Source organism: Didymella exigua (assembly GCF_010094145.1).
Source record: "Didymella exigua CBS 183.55 unplaced genomic scaffold M421scaffold_11, whole genome shotgun sequence".
In the NCBI taxonomy this organism is placed as follows: domain Eukaryota; kingdom Fungi; phylum Ascomycota; class Dothideomycetes; order Pleosporales; family Didymellaceae; genus Didymella; species Didymella exigua.
In genome coordinates this window covers 409,211-427,333 of record NW_022984785.1, presented here as the reverse complement: position 1 = coordinate 427,333, position 18,123 = coordinate 409,211, and the positions used below count along the sequence as shown (strand labels likewise).

The window sequence follows — 18,123 nt, the reverse complement described above, 5'->3', positions numbered from 1 at the left end:
TATCGTGGCTGTTTCTACAGCCTCATTTTGCTATGGTGCGTGAGGTGGGTGCTGCGTGCGGAACGCGGAACCGTGCGGCACGAGCTCCGGCACGGTACGCCTCTACCTATACTGGGCCCAACCTCAATCGCGGTTTCCGGTGAGAATATGATCGCAACCTTCAATGCCCAGAGTCCCTAAAGGTTAGCATGGCTACCAAAGAACTCTAGAGAAATTTGCAACGGACCCTGTCCGACAGCTGAAGGCAACAAGCTCCGGGCCAAGCAGCACACAGCCCTAGATCTAGTGCCAAGTAATCCAGAGCTCTGTGCAGGTCGATCCACGAACGCCAAGTTCTACACCTTGTATGCCGTCAGCATCTGGATCTTAGACCGCGCGAGCTGTTGGGTCAGTAACATATTGTCAGGTTCGTCTTGCCGATTGGTTTTGCCGAATTAGATAAAAAAGTAAACCAGCGTATGATGCAGATTGCTGCGGAGCGTCATGCAAGAATGATGTGTCGTATAACACTCCTGATGTGATGTGCCATAATGCAATAGGCAAATACGCCGTACGGATATGTGAATCTTTCGTGAAGATCAATCCATCGGCATTATAATGTTGCGATATTTTGCCTTTTTCGCTCTACCACATGCCGTAAAGCAACGGCCGCAGTAGGATGAGTGCTGCACTTCGACTCGTGATCGCTATCTATGATCACCCAGCCTTACAAGGCATACAGATCCGGTGTGGTCAACGATGCACGAAAGGATGCAATGAACGATTTCGTGATCTTACTGGAAAGATTTGGCAGCTGCGTAGCGCATGCAAACCACTCTAGCCACACCAGATTGGTCAACGCATTTGAGATGAGCAGCAAGATAGCGCATACTGCACACGTACAACGAATTATGTTCCAGCGAAGGGCACCAATTTTGGTGATCAGTTACCAGGCTGAGCCTTTGCCTGACTGTCTGATGGTACGAAGCGCGCGCACAGTGTGAGCCCATAACTGGACAGAAGTCGAGCCAAGTATTTTGGGACCTAACGATGTAGTTCCTCTTCTGTCGCACTGCTGCTGAAGTTGAGAGCAGGGGTCGAGTCTCGCGACAATGATGCGTTGCAGACTGGGGCCTCCCTGCGTGCGCCGGTGATCCCAGGTCTGCACGATCCAGACGGGACGGCTTTAATGGCGTCGAGCCTAGCGGGCACGATAACTTGCATTTACTTGTTCAAGCAATGAGCGACACGCCTGACAACGATCAACGGGATCTCCAATGTGGAGTGCTGCCGGCGTCCGCCACAAAGATTGGTGTTTGATTGTCAGAATTGTGATGCAGGTACAGCTGCACATCAAAGCTCTGTTGTTGAATGATGGTGACGACGAGTTCCAAAACATAGGCCCCGACTCAACCTTTAGCGATATTGGACTGCAGCAGGAATAACTCCGGTCCCCCAAAGAAGGTTGCGCTAACAGGTGCGCAAAACGAAATCGGAGAAATCACTTCGCAAAGGCGCTCTCCGCGGCTGAGGAATGGCTGAGACTCAGATCTGGCCACGCACTGGGGATCACAACATTTATGTCCAATCAGCGAATTGCGGTTGCGCACCTTTTCCTTAAGGGACGTTCTAGACGCTTGGAAGGGAGAGCGGTTATAAGCGATGAGCATGTTAGTAAGACAGCTCAAATGTGCTTGATGCAGGTTGTGTTTATCACAGCCGTGGCAGGGTTTGACAAGGAAGGCCTCCAGCAAGTTCTTGATTGAGCGACGCTGCGAGGATACGCACAGGGTATTAGCTGTATCACGCAGGAGAAGGAGCTGCCAAGACTGGAGCTACAAGGAATGGCAGTTGACTACGGCAGCAGCTTGTGATGGTGCAGGTGAAGTGTGTCGGCGACACAGCTTGATTGCGACAGAGAGCTCCTTGTACGTTTCGAGCCATGATCGCAAACAGAGCACAAGCAGTGGTCCTGGAGTCGTTCGGCTTGAGACCGCGGGGTGGTGTTGCAGGGTCATGTTGCGTAGTCACCGTTGAAGTCTGGGACTTGCATCATCGTGTACATAAGGGGCTCGAAACGTGGCAGCCGCAGTCCACAGACGAGGGTGAATTGACTTAAGGATCCCCTTCGCCTGCTCAGTGCTGTGCAGCACATCCCAGCAATGTGGTCGGGCGTGGTCGGGTCGAGGCTTGAGGCCTCCGGACCAGGATCCTCAGAGCCTGGGCTGGAGCTTGCCAGACGCCAAAGTTGCGAGCGTGTCAGAAACTAAAGTGTCCCAGCCCGTGCAACTGAGAGCCGACTGTGGGGGCTCGGGCGCTCCGAGCGCTTATAATCACAAAGATCTGGAAGAACAACGGGCGAGATCTTAGCGCAACGCAGCGTTGTGCGGAGGGCGCCGTCCTAGATGGTGTCGAGAACGGAGGGATAGGAGCGATGTCAGATGCGTCACACGATGACTCAGCGTCCACAAAAGCTGAGCGTTGAATCTTGGTGAGTCGTAATGATTTCGGATGGAATTGTGATGTTCATTGATCTTCGGCAACAGTGCAAGATGATTGATGGAGAATGCACACAACGCACAGGGCTGATAGACCGGTCAAGGTGACGGAGTTTGGCGGGGTACGTACGGACAAGGGCGAGAACGGAGTCCGACTGGGACTATCGCGAAATGAGATTGGACGTTAATCAAACTGGGGAGCGAGAATCGGCAGAAGGGTAAAAAAGGTCATCTCCCAGGATGTGCATGCTAGCTGAGCGCTCTAGCAGCTTCCGACACTGCAATAGCGGCGCCGCGCATGATGCGCACCAGGGGGCAGAATCTTTTGAAGTCGACGAGCAGCTTGCCTTGAAGGCTAGGCGCGCTCAGAAGGGCCGGTAGGCTTCATGAGTGTTAGTCCCTCCGGCGGAGGTATGTAAACATCATTTACTGGGCCTCTCGCTTGACAGCTGCCTCTATTGGGCAAAGGCGCCCAGGATTACACGACACCTGTGTTGGCCTGTTGCGTGACAGAGGTTGCTGCGAGATGAAGGCCTTTGTTCCGCGTCTCGATTTCTGCAGAGCATTGTGCTGTTGGCTTGAGATGTCGGTTGCTCGACAGATACCGATATACAAAGCTCCAGAGCAGGGCACTCAGGGGCGTCCCATGCTGCAGACGCCTACCGGGTCCCGAGACGGGGACAGCCAGCAAGCCCACAAGCCCTCGTCAAGGCGTGAACTAAGTGCAGGCAAAGCCGACACGGCTGCGGCTATAGATCTCTGCACTGTGCACACACTTGCACGTCTTGGCCCTGCACTGCGCCCAGTGAAGGTTGGCGCCGGCGATGGCTGCCCCAATTGTGCGGTCTGTGGCAGCAGCCTCACGCACGGCCTGGGACGTAGACGAAACGAGCGCTCGATCAACCGCGGAGAGGTCCCCAGTTCCATGTCGTCTGTCTCTGCCGCAAGAGTCTCAACCAGGCAGTCGGTATGCTCTGAACGACACGACATGCACCAGATGTCAGTCCATGCACGAGAGCGCCCACGCCTCGATCACGTCGTCTACAGCAGCTGTCAGCGAGTGTCGACAGGCGCCTCGTACTCCTGAGACTTGAGTGCGTGCAGACGTGTGCAGACGAGTGCAGCCGGCAGGGCTGGTGGTTGGCACGAAACAGTCAGCATTATCGAACGCTCCCAACACGGTATAATGGCCCCAGACCAGACGCGCGCAAGACAATAATGAACCGAGAATTAATCCACTGCACGCCTCTCCTTCCACGTGGAGATCCACCCTACCAAGGCGAGCCGTGTGATGCGGTGCGCCGGGACAGGCGTATGAGAGATGAGGGAGAGCAGGGACCGCACGCTCGCTGCTGATGACGCCTTGGCGGCCTTGCCCTCTCAGAGGCACATGTGCCGCAATCAATACAACAGTCTCGCTAATTATAGACGTCACTGGGACAGCTGCAAATGTTAATCAGTGCATGTTTCGGGGCCAAAAAGCATCCTCCGGGGGTGTGACGTTGTCGATATTGGATGGAGCTTTTGCCTTTGGCGCATTGGGAAGAAGGGACTGGCAATCTACAGGGAACGGGGGCTAGTTATGCTAACCAGCGGCTGGCGATCGATGACCTTCAACAAGAACTACTCTTCGTCCCCAGCGTAGCAGCACCTGCTTAAGCGCATCGCAGGCAGGCCGTAGGTCAGTCTATCAAATCAATCAGGTGCAGCTCGCGGTCCTACACCCGCTCAGCTAGCGTCAGCTGGCGACCTCAGCGCCTGTAGTCAGCTAGGCTGGGAGCAGGAAGGCGGCATGGTTGCTGCACTGGTCGCCGACGCGCTGAAGCCGTGGCCGCCAGGATCGCAGGGCATTTGCTCTGAAGAAATACACGCTGGGGTTGAGGAATCTGCTGGTGATGAAGTCTGGCGATGTCGTCGCGCTGGACTTCTCCAGAGCGCCTGCCTGCGCCGCCAGCGTACATCGAGGGCGATCCGTACTGCTAGCGAACCGGAACGGGGGTTGACCTTTGTAAACGGCGAGCTCGGATGGGAAGAGCAACTTCGCGTAGGCTTTGTGTCTGCCACGACTCTCTCTGGGCCAGACCAACTGCACTGGCCCGTGCGGGCCTGGTCGCTCTCGCTCTCGTTGGCGCCAGACCCGACACATGCTAGGCCTATTCCTGTGGGCTCACTACCCTTGGTTCCTGGCCCTGGGCCATGGACGAAAAAGCACTGCTCCTGTCTGTCTCTTGTCGTGCCGCGAGCCCGGGTCAGGAGAGCCGCATCAGTGCCACGCTGCTCATCTGCCCTCGCCAAGGGAGCACACATGCGAACAAAGGGCTTCGGCGAGGACCTCACCACGCACCACGCACCATGCCAGCATCAGCGTGCTCTCAGTGCTCACACCTCCGGGCCGGCGCAAGCGACAGCCCTTCCACTGTGCTGGTCCAAGCCGTCCCGCACGCCAACAGAGTCCGACAGACAGCCCGCGGCCAGGGTCTGTGGTCGCCTGGTGCGTGCATTCACCCCGGCTGCATTGTTGTCGGCGGCCCCATGCTCGTCTGGCTCTTCAAGTGCGCCTGAACGGTGTGGTGGATTTCTCATTCGCTGCGTTTCCGTCTGCCGTGCCTCGTCTACGATGCCCAAATCTGCAGAAGTGCGCCTCTGAGTAGCGCTCCCGCCCGCTCACCTGAGGCGTGCTCTCGTGCCATTTCATCTCCCATCCCGATCCAGATCCTCACAACGCTCGGACTAACCCCATCGCCCGGTTGGGCCCTTCAGTAAAGAAGCCCCAGAACGCCAGTCAGCCACGCGAGTCCGCCGACCCTGACACCTTTAGCTCGCCATACATATACGTGACCGGTGCTCTCCACTCGCTCGCGGTAACAAAGCCTTAACCCACCCAGGTTCCAGCCTTCTCCGCCATCCTCTGCTAGGGCGCCCAGGTACTGAGCTTAACAAAGAGAGATCGCCGCTCCGCGCGCCTCAAACTCCACCACCAACAGCTCACCAGGCTCATTGTCCCCCACCTAAGATCGGTGCTATCAGTGGCTTCCGCCATCAACGTGCAACACCAGATCCTGCAACGCCGCTGTAGTGGACGCTCACAAGAACGACCTCACCTGTGCCTGTTTCCCAACACGGAAGCCGGCGCCGTCCCAGTGCCTTGGTTCAAGTACCAGAAGCTTGACCACCAGCCAATCCAGCGCCAGTTGGACCACAGCACCAGCACGGTCATAGCAGGAGCACTACCGTCCTGACCGAAACCCATCATTCACACAGCCTGTGCCACCGCCCCAGTAGCACTACGTCTGCGCAACCAGGAAACCGGGCCCTACCGAACGCTCCATCTTGGAGGTCACCACGGTTCCACGAGCATCTGCTTTTGTTCCTCTGTACGCCCGTCTGCCTCGGCCTGCGACGTCGACGACCACTGATACCGGGCAGCGACTGAGACTTCCTAGCTGTCTTTTGGCGAGGCCTGCATCTGTCGGTATCACTGCCCACCTGAACCAGCGCAGGTACCGTTTCGAGGGCCGTTCACCAGCAGCAGCATCATCAGGCCTTCGGACCTGCCAGTCGCCGTCTGAGCAACAAGACACTAGCCAGGAGTACCATCCGCAGACTCTCAGAACCGAGCGGGTATTCGTGTCCGCAGCACCCTTTTACAAGTTCACTTCCCCTCCACTGCCTGCATAACATCAGTACTCTGTCCTCCTCGACTAGACGTCTTACCTTCCACTTTACGCCTCTTGGCTACAACTAGCCGATCGCCCTCCGTGGATTACCCTCAGCCCACACGTGGGCTATATTGGTCTGGTGCTCATTTCTCAAGTCCGCCTTTTGCAGCGTCACAGCTGCAGGCACTTCCAACTCCTTCTCCATCCGAAGCTGGTAGGTCACCAGGACCTTGCCGGAACACAACCGCCAACGTGGCTGCTGCAGTGGCGCACCCGGCTTCTATGCATCCTGGGTCTGACCCAATGGGTGCACCTCCCAGCTTTGCGCAGCGGAGGCCTCATGCTGCTCAGTTGGGTAGCTTCGAACTTCCACCTCCGCCAATGCACAAATATCCCTTCACTAACCACGGTACCGTCTCGCAGTCGTCACAGGCGCCGACAACCATCGCTAGTGTTGGCAACCTTCTCACACCACCGAGTACCATCCACGGCGACGTGATAAGCCCTTCGTCTGGAGTGTCGACAAGCGGCGCAGGCCCAACAACGATGGCCTACCCCCAGAACTACAATCACATCTACTCTCCACCTACGCAGCAGCCATCGTACGGCTACCCGCCTGCACACTCCCAGCAAAACCACTATGCGCAGCAAAGCCGAGGTATGTTTGCTCTTCTGTACCGTGATCGTCAGCTCGGGCACCAAGACTTACTCCGCAAAGGGCTGAACCCTCCACCCTATGAGATGAACAATCAGCTGCCACCATTTACGCCATCGTCCAGCGGATCACACATGCCGTCGATGCCTGCACACCACCAACAGCCTCATCATATGATGAGCACACAAACGCCTGTATCCTCAGCACCTCCTCAACAGTCGCCAGCACTGCCTCAGGACTCCTTCAGGCAACCACATCCGCCAACACCGACATACAACTATCAGCCATCGGGAACGCCTCAGCACTCGAACTTCCCATACTCCACAGGGCCATCGCCGACTCAGCAGCACAGCCAAAGCCCGATCAGCGCAGGTGGCTCCATGTCTAGGATGTCGCCAGCGGTTTCGCAAGGCCAAATGCCCTCGATACCATCGAATAACCCAGTGCAGTCACCTTCTTACTACCAGCGACCACCTCCATCAGCATATGCATCAGGGCCATCACCAGTCTTTTCGAACGTCCAGAACCCGAACGGTGGGCTTGCCTTGGTAGGTGTACACCCTGGGATGATGCCCTGTTTCAACAGTGGACACGCAGCCCAGATGCCTCACTTCATGGCTGGACACAACCCTCATCAGCAACCGGCTTCCAACGACCGACCATTCAAGTGTGATCAGTGTCCTCAGAGCTTCAACCGCAATCACGACTTGAAGCGCCACAAGAGGATCCACTTGGCAGTCAAGCCTTTCCCCTGCAACTACTGCGACAAGAGTTTCTCGAGGAAGGACGCACTCAAGGTATGTTGCAAACAATCAAAGAATAACAGCCACTGCTAACGATATCCAAGCGTCACATTCTTGTCAAGGGATGCGGCAAGGCTGCCGCGAACAGCGACGATACAAAGCGCGAGAGCCACTCGCCCAAGTCGGAAGCCGTCGATTCGAAAGCAATGCACTAGTGTCGTCGCTGTACCCTTCATAAGGCCTCGGCCTTCTTCACTTCTCTTGTATTAAATACCCTTTTCGTCTTCGTCATGTTGAGGTTCGGCGCACGTTGTTACGAAACCACTACCTTCGCTGTGCAGCTATTGGGTTACGATTTGTTACGTTTTCCGTTTATCGCGTATTGGACTACCCTTGGGACGCTGGATATATCCTATCTGTGGAGTTTCGGGTATAGCATGTAGCCATGTTCTTGTTTCTTTTTGGTTCGAACGCGGATACCTTTAGTCGGTTCTATGGGGTTGTATCAGGTATGCGGGAAGTGTTGCTTTTGCGACCATGGGTTGTTTTTGCGCGCATTCGCAGCGGTTGGGCGACTCGTCCGCAGCATCGAGAACCGGTTGAATACAGGGGGCTGAGGCTGTGAACAGCTTCTTAGTTATAATGTGCATAACGGGCAGGGGCGCGACATGCACCTGTGTGGCATTAGGGCAGAGAATTGGGTACAAGAGGACAAGGTGTTACGATACCAAATACCATGATACGACTGCGGTTTTTCTACACACTCCACCTTGCACTGTCCCCTTTGTGACTACAAGTGCGTCCGGAGCATGTCGCTAGCCAGCAAGTGATATCGTCAAGTATGCAGTGTATTCCAGAAGGAGACGTCGATACATTAAGGTTCTTGTGCTGACGGCTACTTGCAGTCTGTGAGCGACCCACGAACCTGGCGCGCTAGACCCTTGGACGGCAGGTTCCATGGCCTTCGCCTCACGATCAGCGCGTTCTTCACACCTCACCTCACCATCCCTCCACGCTTCCATCACATCCCGTTCTGACCACAAAATAAGAAAGCACCAGACTGCATCAATTGGACTCCTTTCTGCATGACATTGCGATGCTAGCTGCAGTCGCCTCGGCCATATCGTCTTAGTTGATTTCCTTAATACATCCCACTGCATGCCTTCGCCGACAATACTCCCGTTCAATGGTCGATCTCGAGTAGCTTAAGACGCAGTCTTGGTCTCAAATGGACTTTCAGATAACTTGCGACTTCATAAGATGACGCTGGCCACGCGGTCATGTCGGTGCAAGGCAGGACTACTACGTAAGGAAGGGAACAATGGCCACGATCACTCGTCCAGATTGACGAAGGTATAGACGGTAGGAAGAATCCAGTTCTTCAATCTCGGCATCTTCATGCATACCTCTCGTTCTCTGGTCAACTCATTCCCTTCACCTCGTTTGGTGCACAAACAAAAACATGCTGTCTCCACCTTTTTCCATCTTGGCACATTCCTTAGCAAAAGAGCCTCCAAATCGATCCACCATGTGAGGTTCGGCGAATACGCGCCTTCTCTACCTACTCACGAGCCCTCTGTCCCTTCTCTTGTTTCTGACGGTGTTCGAGAGCCCTTTCGTTCCGTTTGCACACCGGTGCCGCCTTCCTCCCAAGCCGTCCGTGCACTGCTTCTCCCTTCCCCTCCGAGCTTGCACACAATCGCCTCCACAAGCTTCTCTACCGCGTGCATTAAGAACTTGTTAGCTTTTTGGTCGTTGAGTAGTTTTCAATTGCACTTGCACAGCTAGCCGCCCTTCCTTTATCGGCGCCGTCAATCAAACTACAGTCCGTCGGCCGTCCGGCGCCCTCAGTGTCAGCAGCAGATACCAAACAACACAACACAGCGGCCCTGCCATGACCTAGAAACATTCTGGCAGCACGACGCGGCGACAGCTACTACTGCCGGTAGCGTTACCTGTCCTCTGGTGCTCGGTCTCACCGCGCATCTTTCTAATTGTACATTTATGGTCCATCATCCCAGCCAACTACTCTAATAGCTGTCGAAGCAGCCCCGCCTTGACCGCTGCATACAGAAAATCAACATGGATCCCAACTACAACGGCCGGCCCTCAACGCGTCGCCGCGCCCTGGGTGACGGTACTCACCGTGCGAACGAAAACTCTTACTCTCAACGCCAGGGTGAGAAGCACAGTCACGAGCACGTGGCTCCACCTTCGAAGGCTTTACCTCACAACGAGTCGATCGTGCCCAATGGTACGCTTGCCGTGCGTCACGAGCAGCAGTCCACCACACCTGAGAACAAGCGTCTTTCCGCTGTGCTTGCTCACGAGGCACGCCCGCACAACCCGAAGCGCGACTCTACCATCTCCAACGCTAGCACCAACGCGTCTAACACCAACCGGCGCCGCAAGACACACATTGGGCCATGGCAGTTGGGCAGGACTATCGGCCGTGGAGGATGCTCACGCGTGCGACTGGTCAGACACAGCATGACAGGGCAGTTCGGTGCTGCCAAGATCATTTCGAAGACCACAGCAGAGAAGGTGCGCGCATTGAGTCTTGCAAACCTCATTAAGAGCGCGGAGCAGGACCCAACACTGCACCCTGACGGAAAGGTCATCCCTTTTGGCCTCGAGCGCGAGATCTGTATTATGAAGCTGCTGGATCACCCGAACATTGTTCGCCTCTACGACATCTGGGAGAACAGAGATGAGCTGTGAGTACTAAGTGCTATGATTGCAAGTAGATACTAACACACTGCAGTTATCTCATCATGGAGTATGTTGAGGGTGGCGAGCTGTTCAGCTACATCCACGAGCAAGGCGGTCTTATCGAGATCCACGTCGTTCACATCTTTCGCCAGATCATCGCAGCCTTGATCTACTGCCATCGAATCAGTATACATCACCGCGACCTGAAGCCCGAGAACATCCTGCTGGACCGAGAGACAATGACTGTCAAGTTGGTGGATTTTGGCATGGCGGCGCTGCAGCCAACTGGCAAGAAGCTGACAACACCGTGCGGCAGCCCTCACTATGCTGCGCCTGAAGTCATCAAGACTACTGCGTATGACGGTGCGAAGGCTGACGTCTGGAGCTGCGGCGTCATCCTCTATGTCTTGCTCACAGGCACTCCGCCCTTCAACTACTCTGGCGACGACAGAGATCTTAAATATCTATTCAAGGCGATTGAGAAGGGCGAATACGTGATGCCTGATTCTTTGTCACACGAAGCTGCAGACTTGATCAGGCGCATCTTGATTCCTGATCCCAGGCGTCGCGTTGGACTCGAAGACATCTGGAACCACCCTTTCTTGCGCAAGTACAGCAAGGAGTTGAACTTTGTTGGAGATAACACTTCGGCCAGCCATTGGACAGGACCGCTGCCATCCATCGCGAGCTGGGAGACACTAGAGCGAACCACGATCAATCGCGAGATTCTGCGATATCTTCGTACGCTCTGGCACAGTGAGAAAGAGGAAGTCATCATCCAGCGGCTCATGAGTCGAGAGTAAGTGCACTTCCTCACAATCTGATATATGCGAACCCCAACTGACAAACGTGGTAGAGCGAACCAAGAAAAGTATTTCTACTCAGCTCTCCAGAAGTACCAGCAGGACCAACTCGAGAACTACCAGCCCAGTGCTCACCACCCGATTGCACATTCAAACAGTGATCACCACCACAACGTGCGCCACACGCCAACCAAGGAGGACGTCGAGCAAATGCCGAAGCAGAAGCACAAGCGTTCTCAGTCTGGGTACTCGATCTTGAACAACGAGCATATGTACTCAAAGCACAGCTTCTACGAGTCACCAGCGTCAGAAGCCAGCTACGATCCATTTCGTGTCTCGCGACAACCTATTCTTCCGGAGAGGGTCACACACCAGAATGTCACCGTTCGCCGCAGGAATAGTGACAGTAGTCGCAATCTGCGACCAGCTACGGCCCTGGGTCACCGTACCGGCAGTTCTCTGCGTGTCCAAGCTCTGCAGAACTCTAAGCGTGGTTCTGCTGTCTCTCGCGGCTCATCAAAGCACACCACGCCCTCTCAACGATCCGTGCACGCTCGCTCTGTCTCACGATCCTCACTCTCAAGTTCACACTGGCCAAGTAGTCCTCCGGTCATTGCTCGGGCTGGCGGCATTGGAAGGCGAGGAGTCAGCTTCTCGCACCTCCACCGTCGAGGATCAGCAGCTACCGCCAGTACAAGAGAGACTGGCGCTGTACCCTACACGTCAAATCGATCATTTGACCGCCGTCGAGAGTCGATTGGGTCTTATGGATCCTCCCTTCGATCCAGCACCATCCAGCCATCGCCTGCTACTCGGACCAAGTCTAGGGCTTCCACAGGCATCGCAGTACCTCGTCTTCGTGTGCGAAAGCCTGAGAGCCCCAGCAAATACATCCAGAGCGAGGCACGAAAGGTCAGCACTGAGCTTGGGAAAGTTATGGAGGAAGCCTTCAATCGTTCCTCTATGAGCTCCAGCATACGAACCACGCACACCGACGCTTACCAGGACGCTACCTTCTCCAACTACGATACGCCACCCACGTCGTTTTCGAATCGAGACTCGGGCGGTAGCACAATTGCTACGCCAAACACAAAGGCAATGCTTGCGTCTCGACCGCTTCCTCCAATCCCAACGGAGACACCAAACACGTTTCTGCACCGAAAGCTAGTCGAGACACGAGAAGACATCGCTCGACGACTGACCGAAGACAACGATAACACGGAGCACTTCACCCAAGTCCTTGAGCATCTGGATCGCCTGATTGTTCCGCCTGCTAACAGCAAGCGTGTGGTATCTGCGCCTGCTAGATCCCCAGAGCATGTTGCACCCCTGCATGCCATACCGGAGGAGGTGAAGGTCGATGGTGGAGCTGGGTTTGAAACAACCTATAGCCCGCACTATCGAGCTGTCACTGACCCAGTCAGGCCTCAAGCTCGTCGCGCGGTGACAGCACAGGAGACGATCCGCATTGTCGACCAATCACCCAACCGTATCGCTCCCCTCAACATTCGCAAGCGCAGTGGCGCCAGCCTTTCCTCAAAATACGCAAGCGATGTGCCCATAGCTATTCCATGGCCAGGGCCAAGCGCGCAAAACTCTGTTCGATCTTACCACGATGTGCAGAAAGACCTGCTGGCCGCACGTGTGCACACCGTGCCTCCTTCGGTATCAGAGAAGCCGCGCGTTGTTAAGAAAAAGAAGTCTTCGTGGTTTCGCCGTAACACTGAAGAAAAGCAAATACAAGACAAGAACGAACCCCAAGTCAAGCCTAAGAAGTCGATCGCCTTACTGCAGATACCTGAGGCCTGGCAAGGTCTTGATGATCGTATCAAGAACGATCCCTCTCCCATTTTGAGCACTCACATTGAGGCTTTTAAGCATGGATCGAAACAGTCTGATGCTAGCAATACCAGCGAGTTTCCCATGCGCAACACAGCTTCAGCTGCTGCTAAGAGCGACAGCGGCCCACGAAAAGGTCTCCTGGGTTTCTTTGGCAAGAAGAAGGAGGAGAAGGCCAAGAGTCCCATGGAGCTTGATCGTAAGTGGGTTGACGATTCTCGCTTACATCTTGCTGATGCCCAGTGTGTAGTCAATTCTAGCTCATCGTCTATCCTGTCGACCCATGGTCTTGGGCCCGACTCAGGTGAGTCAGGGCCTCGATCTAATCCACCTGAAGTGCAGATGAACTGGCTCTCTCGCTTCCTGCACATTAAGCCAGCCACCAAGACACTTTGCTTCCATGTCGGTCGTGGTAAAGTCCGTGGTGACCTGGTCCGCTTGCTCCGAGACTGGCAGCGCTTTGGTGTTCGCGACGTTACGTTTGACCGCACAGTAAACACCATCAATGCCCGTGTGGACAAAATCAACCGTAAGTCTCCGTCTCCTGCTCATTTCTTATTCAGCTATTGGAAGCTGGAGGATTTATGCTTCCAAGTGGAGGTGCTGGAAGTTGAGTCTGTATTTCGATGTAATCGCACGCTCCCTTTCTCATGCATGTCTCAGCACCTACAGACATCGAACGCTAACAGCACTGCATCGTAGATCTTAATATCAAGCCCGTGTCATTTGTCATCGAGCTCTTCGTCGTTCTGGAGCATGGGAACCGAGCCAATCTTTGCTTGGCCCGGTTCACTCAGACCCGCGGCGCAGCGTCCAGCTTCCGAAAGGTCGTCGATATCATCGAAGATGTGTGCCGCGCAAAGTCTATGTTGGTCGAGGATCAAGAGAAGCAAGCAACGATGATGGCGGTTCTAGGCTAGGTAGGGTACCGGGATGAAGACTGGAGATTCGACCTAAGACAGACGGGTTCTGTGAACGACCCGTGTATGAGGTTACACATTACCGGAGCATCTGTTTGGCATGTCTGGAGGATGCTTGGATACAGGCTCTAGTTGCTTGGCTTCACCCATGATACCCCAAGCAGTCTTCCTTGAGCATGGTCAGCTCGAGCAGTGCCCTCCCAGCACCTTTAATCATCCCCTCGATTGCGGTTAAAACCCTTCCGACTTCGTGCGGCCATAGCGTAATGTTTCTTTCAGACTTCTTTGTACCTATGGTCATTGGCTGTGAGCCAACAGTCGGGATAGAGTTTGGTGTTCAGGCATGTACGCATCTGCCGGCTGGCCTTTAAGCCTCTAATGAGTAATTCATCAACTTGATCTAAATTGGAGACATTGCTTCTGAGTTTCAATGGATGCAAAATAATGGCAGGATGCAATCGCTTGGTGTGTGTAAAGCAGTCGCAAGGATCGATCATGGCAAGGGTAGAAAGCAGCAGAGTCACACGTTCGTCATTCATCCCAGCTAGTGGGTATGGGTGTTCGTGAGGATGTAGTATTGCATTTGCCCTATGGCGACGCCGGAGTTTGTCTCCAGCACGAAGAGTGTAAATCATCCCATCCCATTCAATGATTCCGTGTTTGACGGAAGAGAATAAAGGAACACCGAGTCACCCCGAAAAATCCGCTGAACCAAGGTCATGCACACATGATTTCCATCTCCAACCCAGCACTCAGACGAGCGCTTAGCGGGTCCTGGCCTGAACCTTGGGGGCGGCGCCCTTGGAGCCCTGCTTCGACTGGATCTTGGAGGCCTGGCCACGGGCACCAGCAGCGGCGCTCTTAGCCTTCTCGGCCTTCTTCGCCGACTCGGAAGCGGCCTTCTTGTCCTTGCCCTCCTTGATGGCGGCGGCGCGAGCAGCAGAGCGGGCCTCGGGGCGCTGAGCGCGGCGCTCCTTGATGACGTCAAGGGAAGCACCGACGATGGCACGCTGGTGCTTGACGGTGCGGCGGGTGCGCTTCTTGGCAACCTCCTGGAGAGGGGTCAGTGACCTGACTTGTAGTCGAAAAGCACGTCGCAGGAGGTTCTCTTGCGGCGGAGTGAGCCTGAGGATTCAGGTCGTCACCAGCACCGCCGCAAGAGCAGTCCTCCCTGACAGATAGCGTACCTCAGAGATACCCTTCTTGTGCTGCCTCCTGTAGAGGGTGGTCCATGAGATCTTGCGAGGGTTCTTGCGCTGGAGGAACAGAGACTCGGTCTTGCCGTTCTGGAAGCGGAAGATCTTGCTGTCACCACGGATGTAGAGCTTGCCCTGTGTATCCCGTCAGCATGTCCTCGCATTCAAATTTCCACTGCATTGCCCGGCCGCGCTTCCGCTCCCATGTCCTGCGTGTTCGTGCGGTGCTGGCGCGCGCGCTGCGGTATTTCGACATGGGCTCGGGGGGCGCGGCTGGGCTGCGCGACGGAACGCACCTTGCCAGGGTAGATCTTCTGGCCGGAGAAGGAGTCGTCGTAGGTACGCATGTTGGCGGTATTGACGTGGACTGCGGGTTAGTTACGAAATTCGAAGTCGCGGAAGACGTTGGGCGTACGGAGAGGTTTGTGGGCGGGTCTCGCTTATGATCTGCTGCACCAATCACGCGCGTCTACCTGGTCGAGTTGGCGTTCGCGGTCTGTGCGCTTTGATTCTCATTCGGAGCTCCTACTTATCCACCTCAGTATTCACCATTGGTAGATCCAGGTACACTCTACGCGCTCGCACATCTCAAGTTGATACGTTGACCTCAGGACACACTCTTCGCCTGTCTGAGAATAATGAGACTGTGCATCTGCAACGAGACTGTGCATCTGCAACGAGACTGTGCATCTGCCTGTGTACAGCGATACAAGCGGCGTGTTTTCACAGTCTGAAGAAGATATGGACTGGGCACAAGGAAGGTCGGGGCGTATCAGAATGTTCTGCCATACCAAACCATGCCAAACGTGAACAACGATCTCGTCTTGGGTGAACAATGCCGTGCGGTACTGCATCTTCGCATAGTGCCAGTGCAACATACGGATTATTTCTCAAGATATCACAGCTGATTCTACCGCGCCAGAACATCAAGGGCATCGTTGGAAGGAGAGATCTACGCTTCGCTGGCAATGCGCAACGCTGGTGTTCCAACGCTGGATCCTTTGAGCTTCTGTCTAAAAGCAACAGGGTAGATGCAGAGAGGCTTAAGTTTGACACTGTACAAGTCTTTCAGAACACAAGGATCAAGACAGCAAAATTTGCCTAAGGATGTCTGGATTATGTGGAAGAGCGGCCTTCACACCAGAACTGGTTGGACGAGCAAACAGCAAATAACCTCTTAAGCGGAAAGCCTTCGCTGCACTACCACACTCCGCCAATCGCCCAATCTTCAGACCACCATGAACTGCCAGTTCAATCCTGTAAATTACGTCCCTAATTTATATGACAATAATCTAATCAGGTTCTATAACCTAATCTGGAGAGTTGCAGCTGCACTGCGTCGAGATGAAGGCAACGACGTCCAAATCGAGGACTTCACGACCTTGACCAGGAAGGATGCTGTCTTTATGGGGGCAGCGAAACTGCTCGTTCCAGAATTGAGCGCTGCGGTATTAGGTCCCGGTATTGGAATAACTGTGAGTGCATCAACTCACAAAGTTTCGGCAGGTCATCCTCCATTTCCTGACTTGAGCAAGCAAATGCGTCAATTCCCCACCAGCTTGCTCGAATACGATCCTTGTGACCCTCCTATGTCTCCTATAACTAACCCTATATAATCGGAGACAAAGAGGGCCGTGGTAGACAGCCTGGTGATCTTGCTAGAAGACGGGAGCGCCGACACGGCCCTTGGATTCGATGACGATCACGCTGGTGCTGGTTCAGCCGAGGTGTTGTCAGTAGCTGATGTCGGTGCCGCTGAATCAGATGCTTCTGTGGAAGTGGCGGCTGCCGGAGCTTTGTTTGAGCTTCACGGCTCGATCGCGAAGCCCACAGCTGTTCCAGAAAGTCGCTCTGGTGGATGCCTCCAGAATGGCACTTCTCACGAAACAGAAAGTGACGACATCATGTACAGGGCGCTAGCGAGGGTTCTACATGCGCCTCTCATTGGTAATGCCTCTTCTTTGAGCATTTGGCGGTGTAGAGTCAACCGCCCGCGTCGATGCAACAACCCTTTTTCATCGACTTCCGCCGCAGACAGTGAGAGATCCCCAACCAGAGATGAGTCTTCCGCTATCATACGAAATATTTGGACAACCAGGAACGAGATTCTTCCAGGCACTGGTACCACTTCGGATGTCGTGGAGAAACCATTCTCTAGGGGCCAAGGGGCTTCCTCAGCGGCAGGTCATGGCCATGCTGTGCAAGTAGTACCAGCGACCTCTTCCTCGCTATCAGAGCCTGAGCATGGAGGGCCAATAGCTGGCACCTTTTCCCTCCCTCAATCGGGTGTCGAGGCCACGGGTCAGATTCGGATAGATTGCGGACACAAACACCAACTTCACGTTCGGCCGTCATGGACAAACCCTGCAGGGACCTGCTATCACGCCGAATGGGCACTCTTCCAGTTGCTAGCTGATGTATGAAATGTGTAGCAATCGACCCTGCAAATGCAGGCCAGAGTTCATGCAACTAAAAGAACATGCAGATCCTATAAATCTCGCCAAAGCAACACCTTACTCACCTGGTGTCGCGGTATATACCTAATAGTTTAAGGAGTGAAAGGTGCCTTTTGCTCTGACACCTCGTCCACGAATGCGCCATTGTCACTTCGAGTGTCTCACCTCTAGTTCTTACAGACACCGTGGCGAAGATGATAATCGTCATTGGTATCACAGGGAGCCCACACGGTTCCGTCGCCCGCAACTTTCCCAAAGACCCAGCATCGACCAACGCTCAACTTAATCCGACCAGGAAGGAACGAAAGCCTCTTTAATTTTGGTGATGAATGCGTTGCGACTTCTCTCACTCACAGTGTAGTATCCTCCCTTCCCTTATAAAGTTGACGGGATTGTACCTAACCTCCATTGTCCATCTTCCCATCAACTAGTATCTTCCAAAACCTCGTTCCCAAGGCGCGATACTGCACTCTTTCTCGGCCACCGTCACCCACAATGTTGACTGATCTCACGCTTCACACCCAGGACCTGACCGATGTCATGGTCGGGCTGGACCATATCAACAGCCCAAACTCTCGAATGCTTTACGAATTGGTGGAGTATGGACCCGTTTACCCTCTCAATTAGAAGGAGCTCGGTCCCCTACGCAAACAAGGTAAGTTC

The 18,123-nt window shown here is 54.6% G+C and overlaps 4 protein-coding genes across 4 annotated transcripts; 3 read left to right on the top strand and 1 right to left on the bottom strand.

The window, feature by feature from the left end:
* Positions 1-6,418: 6,418 nt before the first annotated feature.
* On the top strand, positions 6,419-7,749 carry M421DRAFT_100432 (uncharacterized protein; the record flags this gene model as incomplete). Its single annotated transcript, XM_033586515.1, has 2 exons — positions 6,419-7,588; positions 7,639-7,749. 2 exons carry the CDS (start codon positions 6,419-6,421, stop codon positions 7,747-7,749), a joined length of 1,281 nt encoding a protein of 426 aa, XP_033449560.1.
* Positions 7,750-8,531: 782 nt separating this feature from the next.
* Positions 8,532-9,639, top strand: M421DRAFT_419835 (uncharacterized protein). Its single transcript, XM_033592266.1, has one exon. It carries the CDS (start codon positions 8,933-8,935, stop codon positions 9,320-9,322), a length of 390 nt encoding a protein of 129 aa, XP_033449559.1. The 5' UTR covers positions 8,532-8,932; the 3' UTR covers positions 9,323-9,639.
* Positions 9,617-13,808, top strand: M421DRAFT_100431 (Pkinase-domain-containing protein; the record flags this gene model as incomplete). Its single annotated transcript, XM_033586514.1, has 5 exons — positions 9,617-10,251; positions 10,299-11,045; positions 11,103-13,087; positions 13,139-13,516; positions 13,591-13,808. The coding sequence occupies 5 exons, from the start codon at positions 9,617-9,619 to the stop codon at positions 13,806-13,808; spliced, it is 3,963 nt and encodes a 1,320-aa protein (XP_033449558.1).
* A 556-nt stretch (positions 13,809-14,364) lies between these two features.
* Positions 14,365-15,408, bottom strand: M421DRAFT_419832 (uncharacterized protein). The gene is made up of 3 exons (XM_033592265.1): positions 15,301-15,408; positions 14,996-15,139; positions 14,365-14,860 (listed from the first exon to the last, which is right to left on the bottom strand). Exons 1-3 carry the CDS (start codon positions 15,349-15,351, stop codon positions 14,573-14,575), a joined length of 483 nt encoding a protein of 160 aa, XP_033449557.1. The 5' UTR covers positions 15,352-15,408; the 3' UTR covers positions 14,365-14,572.
* Positions 15,409-18,123: the final 2,715 nt, after the last annotated feature.

Bases quoted from the DNA above. Each gene is read 5' to 3' on its own strand.
- M421DRAFT_419835 (XM_033592266.1), top strand. From the start codon at position 8,933: ATGCATACCTCTCGTTCTCTGGTCAACTCATTCCCTTCACCTCGTTTG.
- M421DRAFT_419832 (XM_033592265.1), bottom strand. From the start codon at position 15,351: ATGCGTACCTACGACGACTCCTTCTCCGGCCAGAAGATCTACCCTGGC. The intron at 15,140-15,300 runs GTGCGTTCCGTC...CGGGATACACAG, and splicing joins AGAAGATCTACCCTGGCAAG to GGCAAGCTCTACATCCGTGG. The intron at 14,861-14,995 runs GTACGCTATCTG...ACCCCTCTCCAG, and splicing joins ACAAGAAGGGTATCTCTGAG to GAGGTTGCCAAGAAGCGCAC.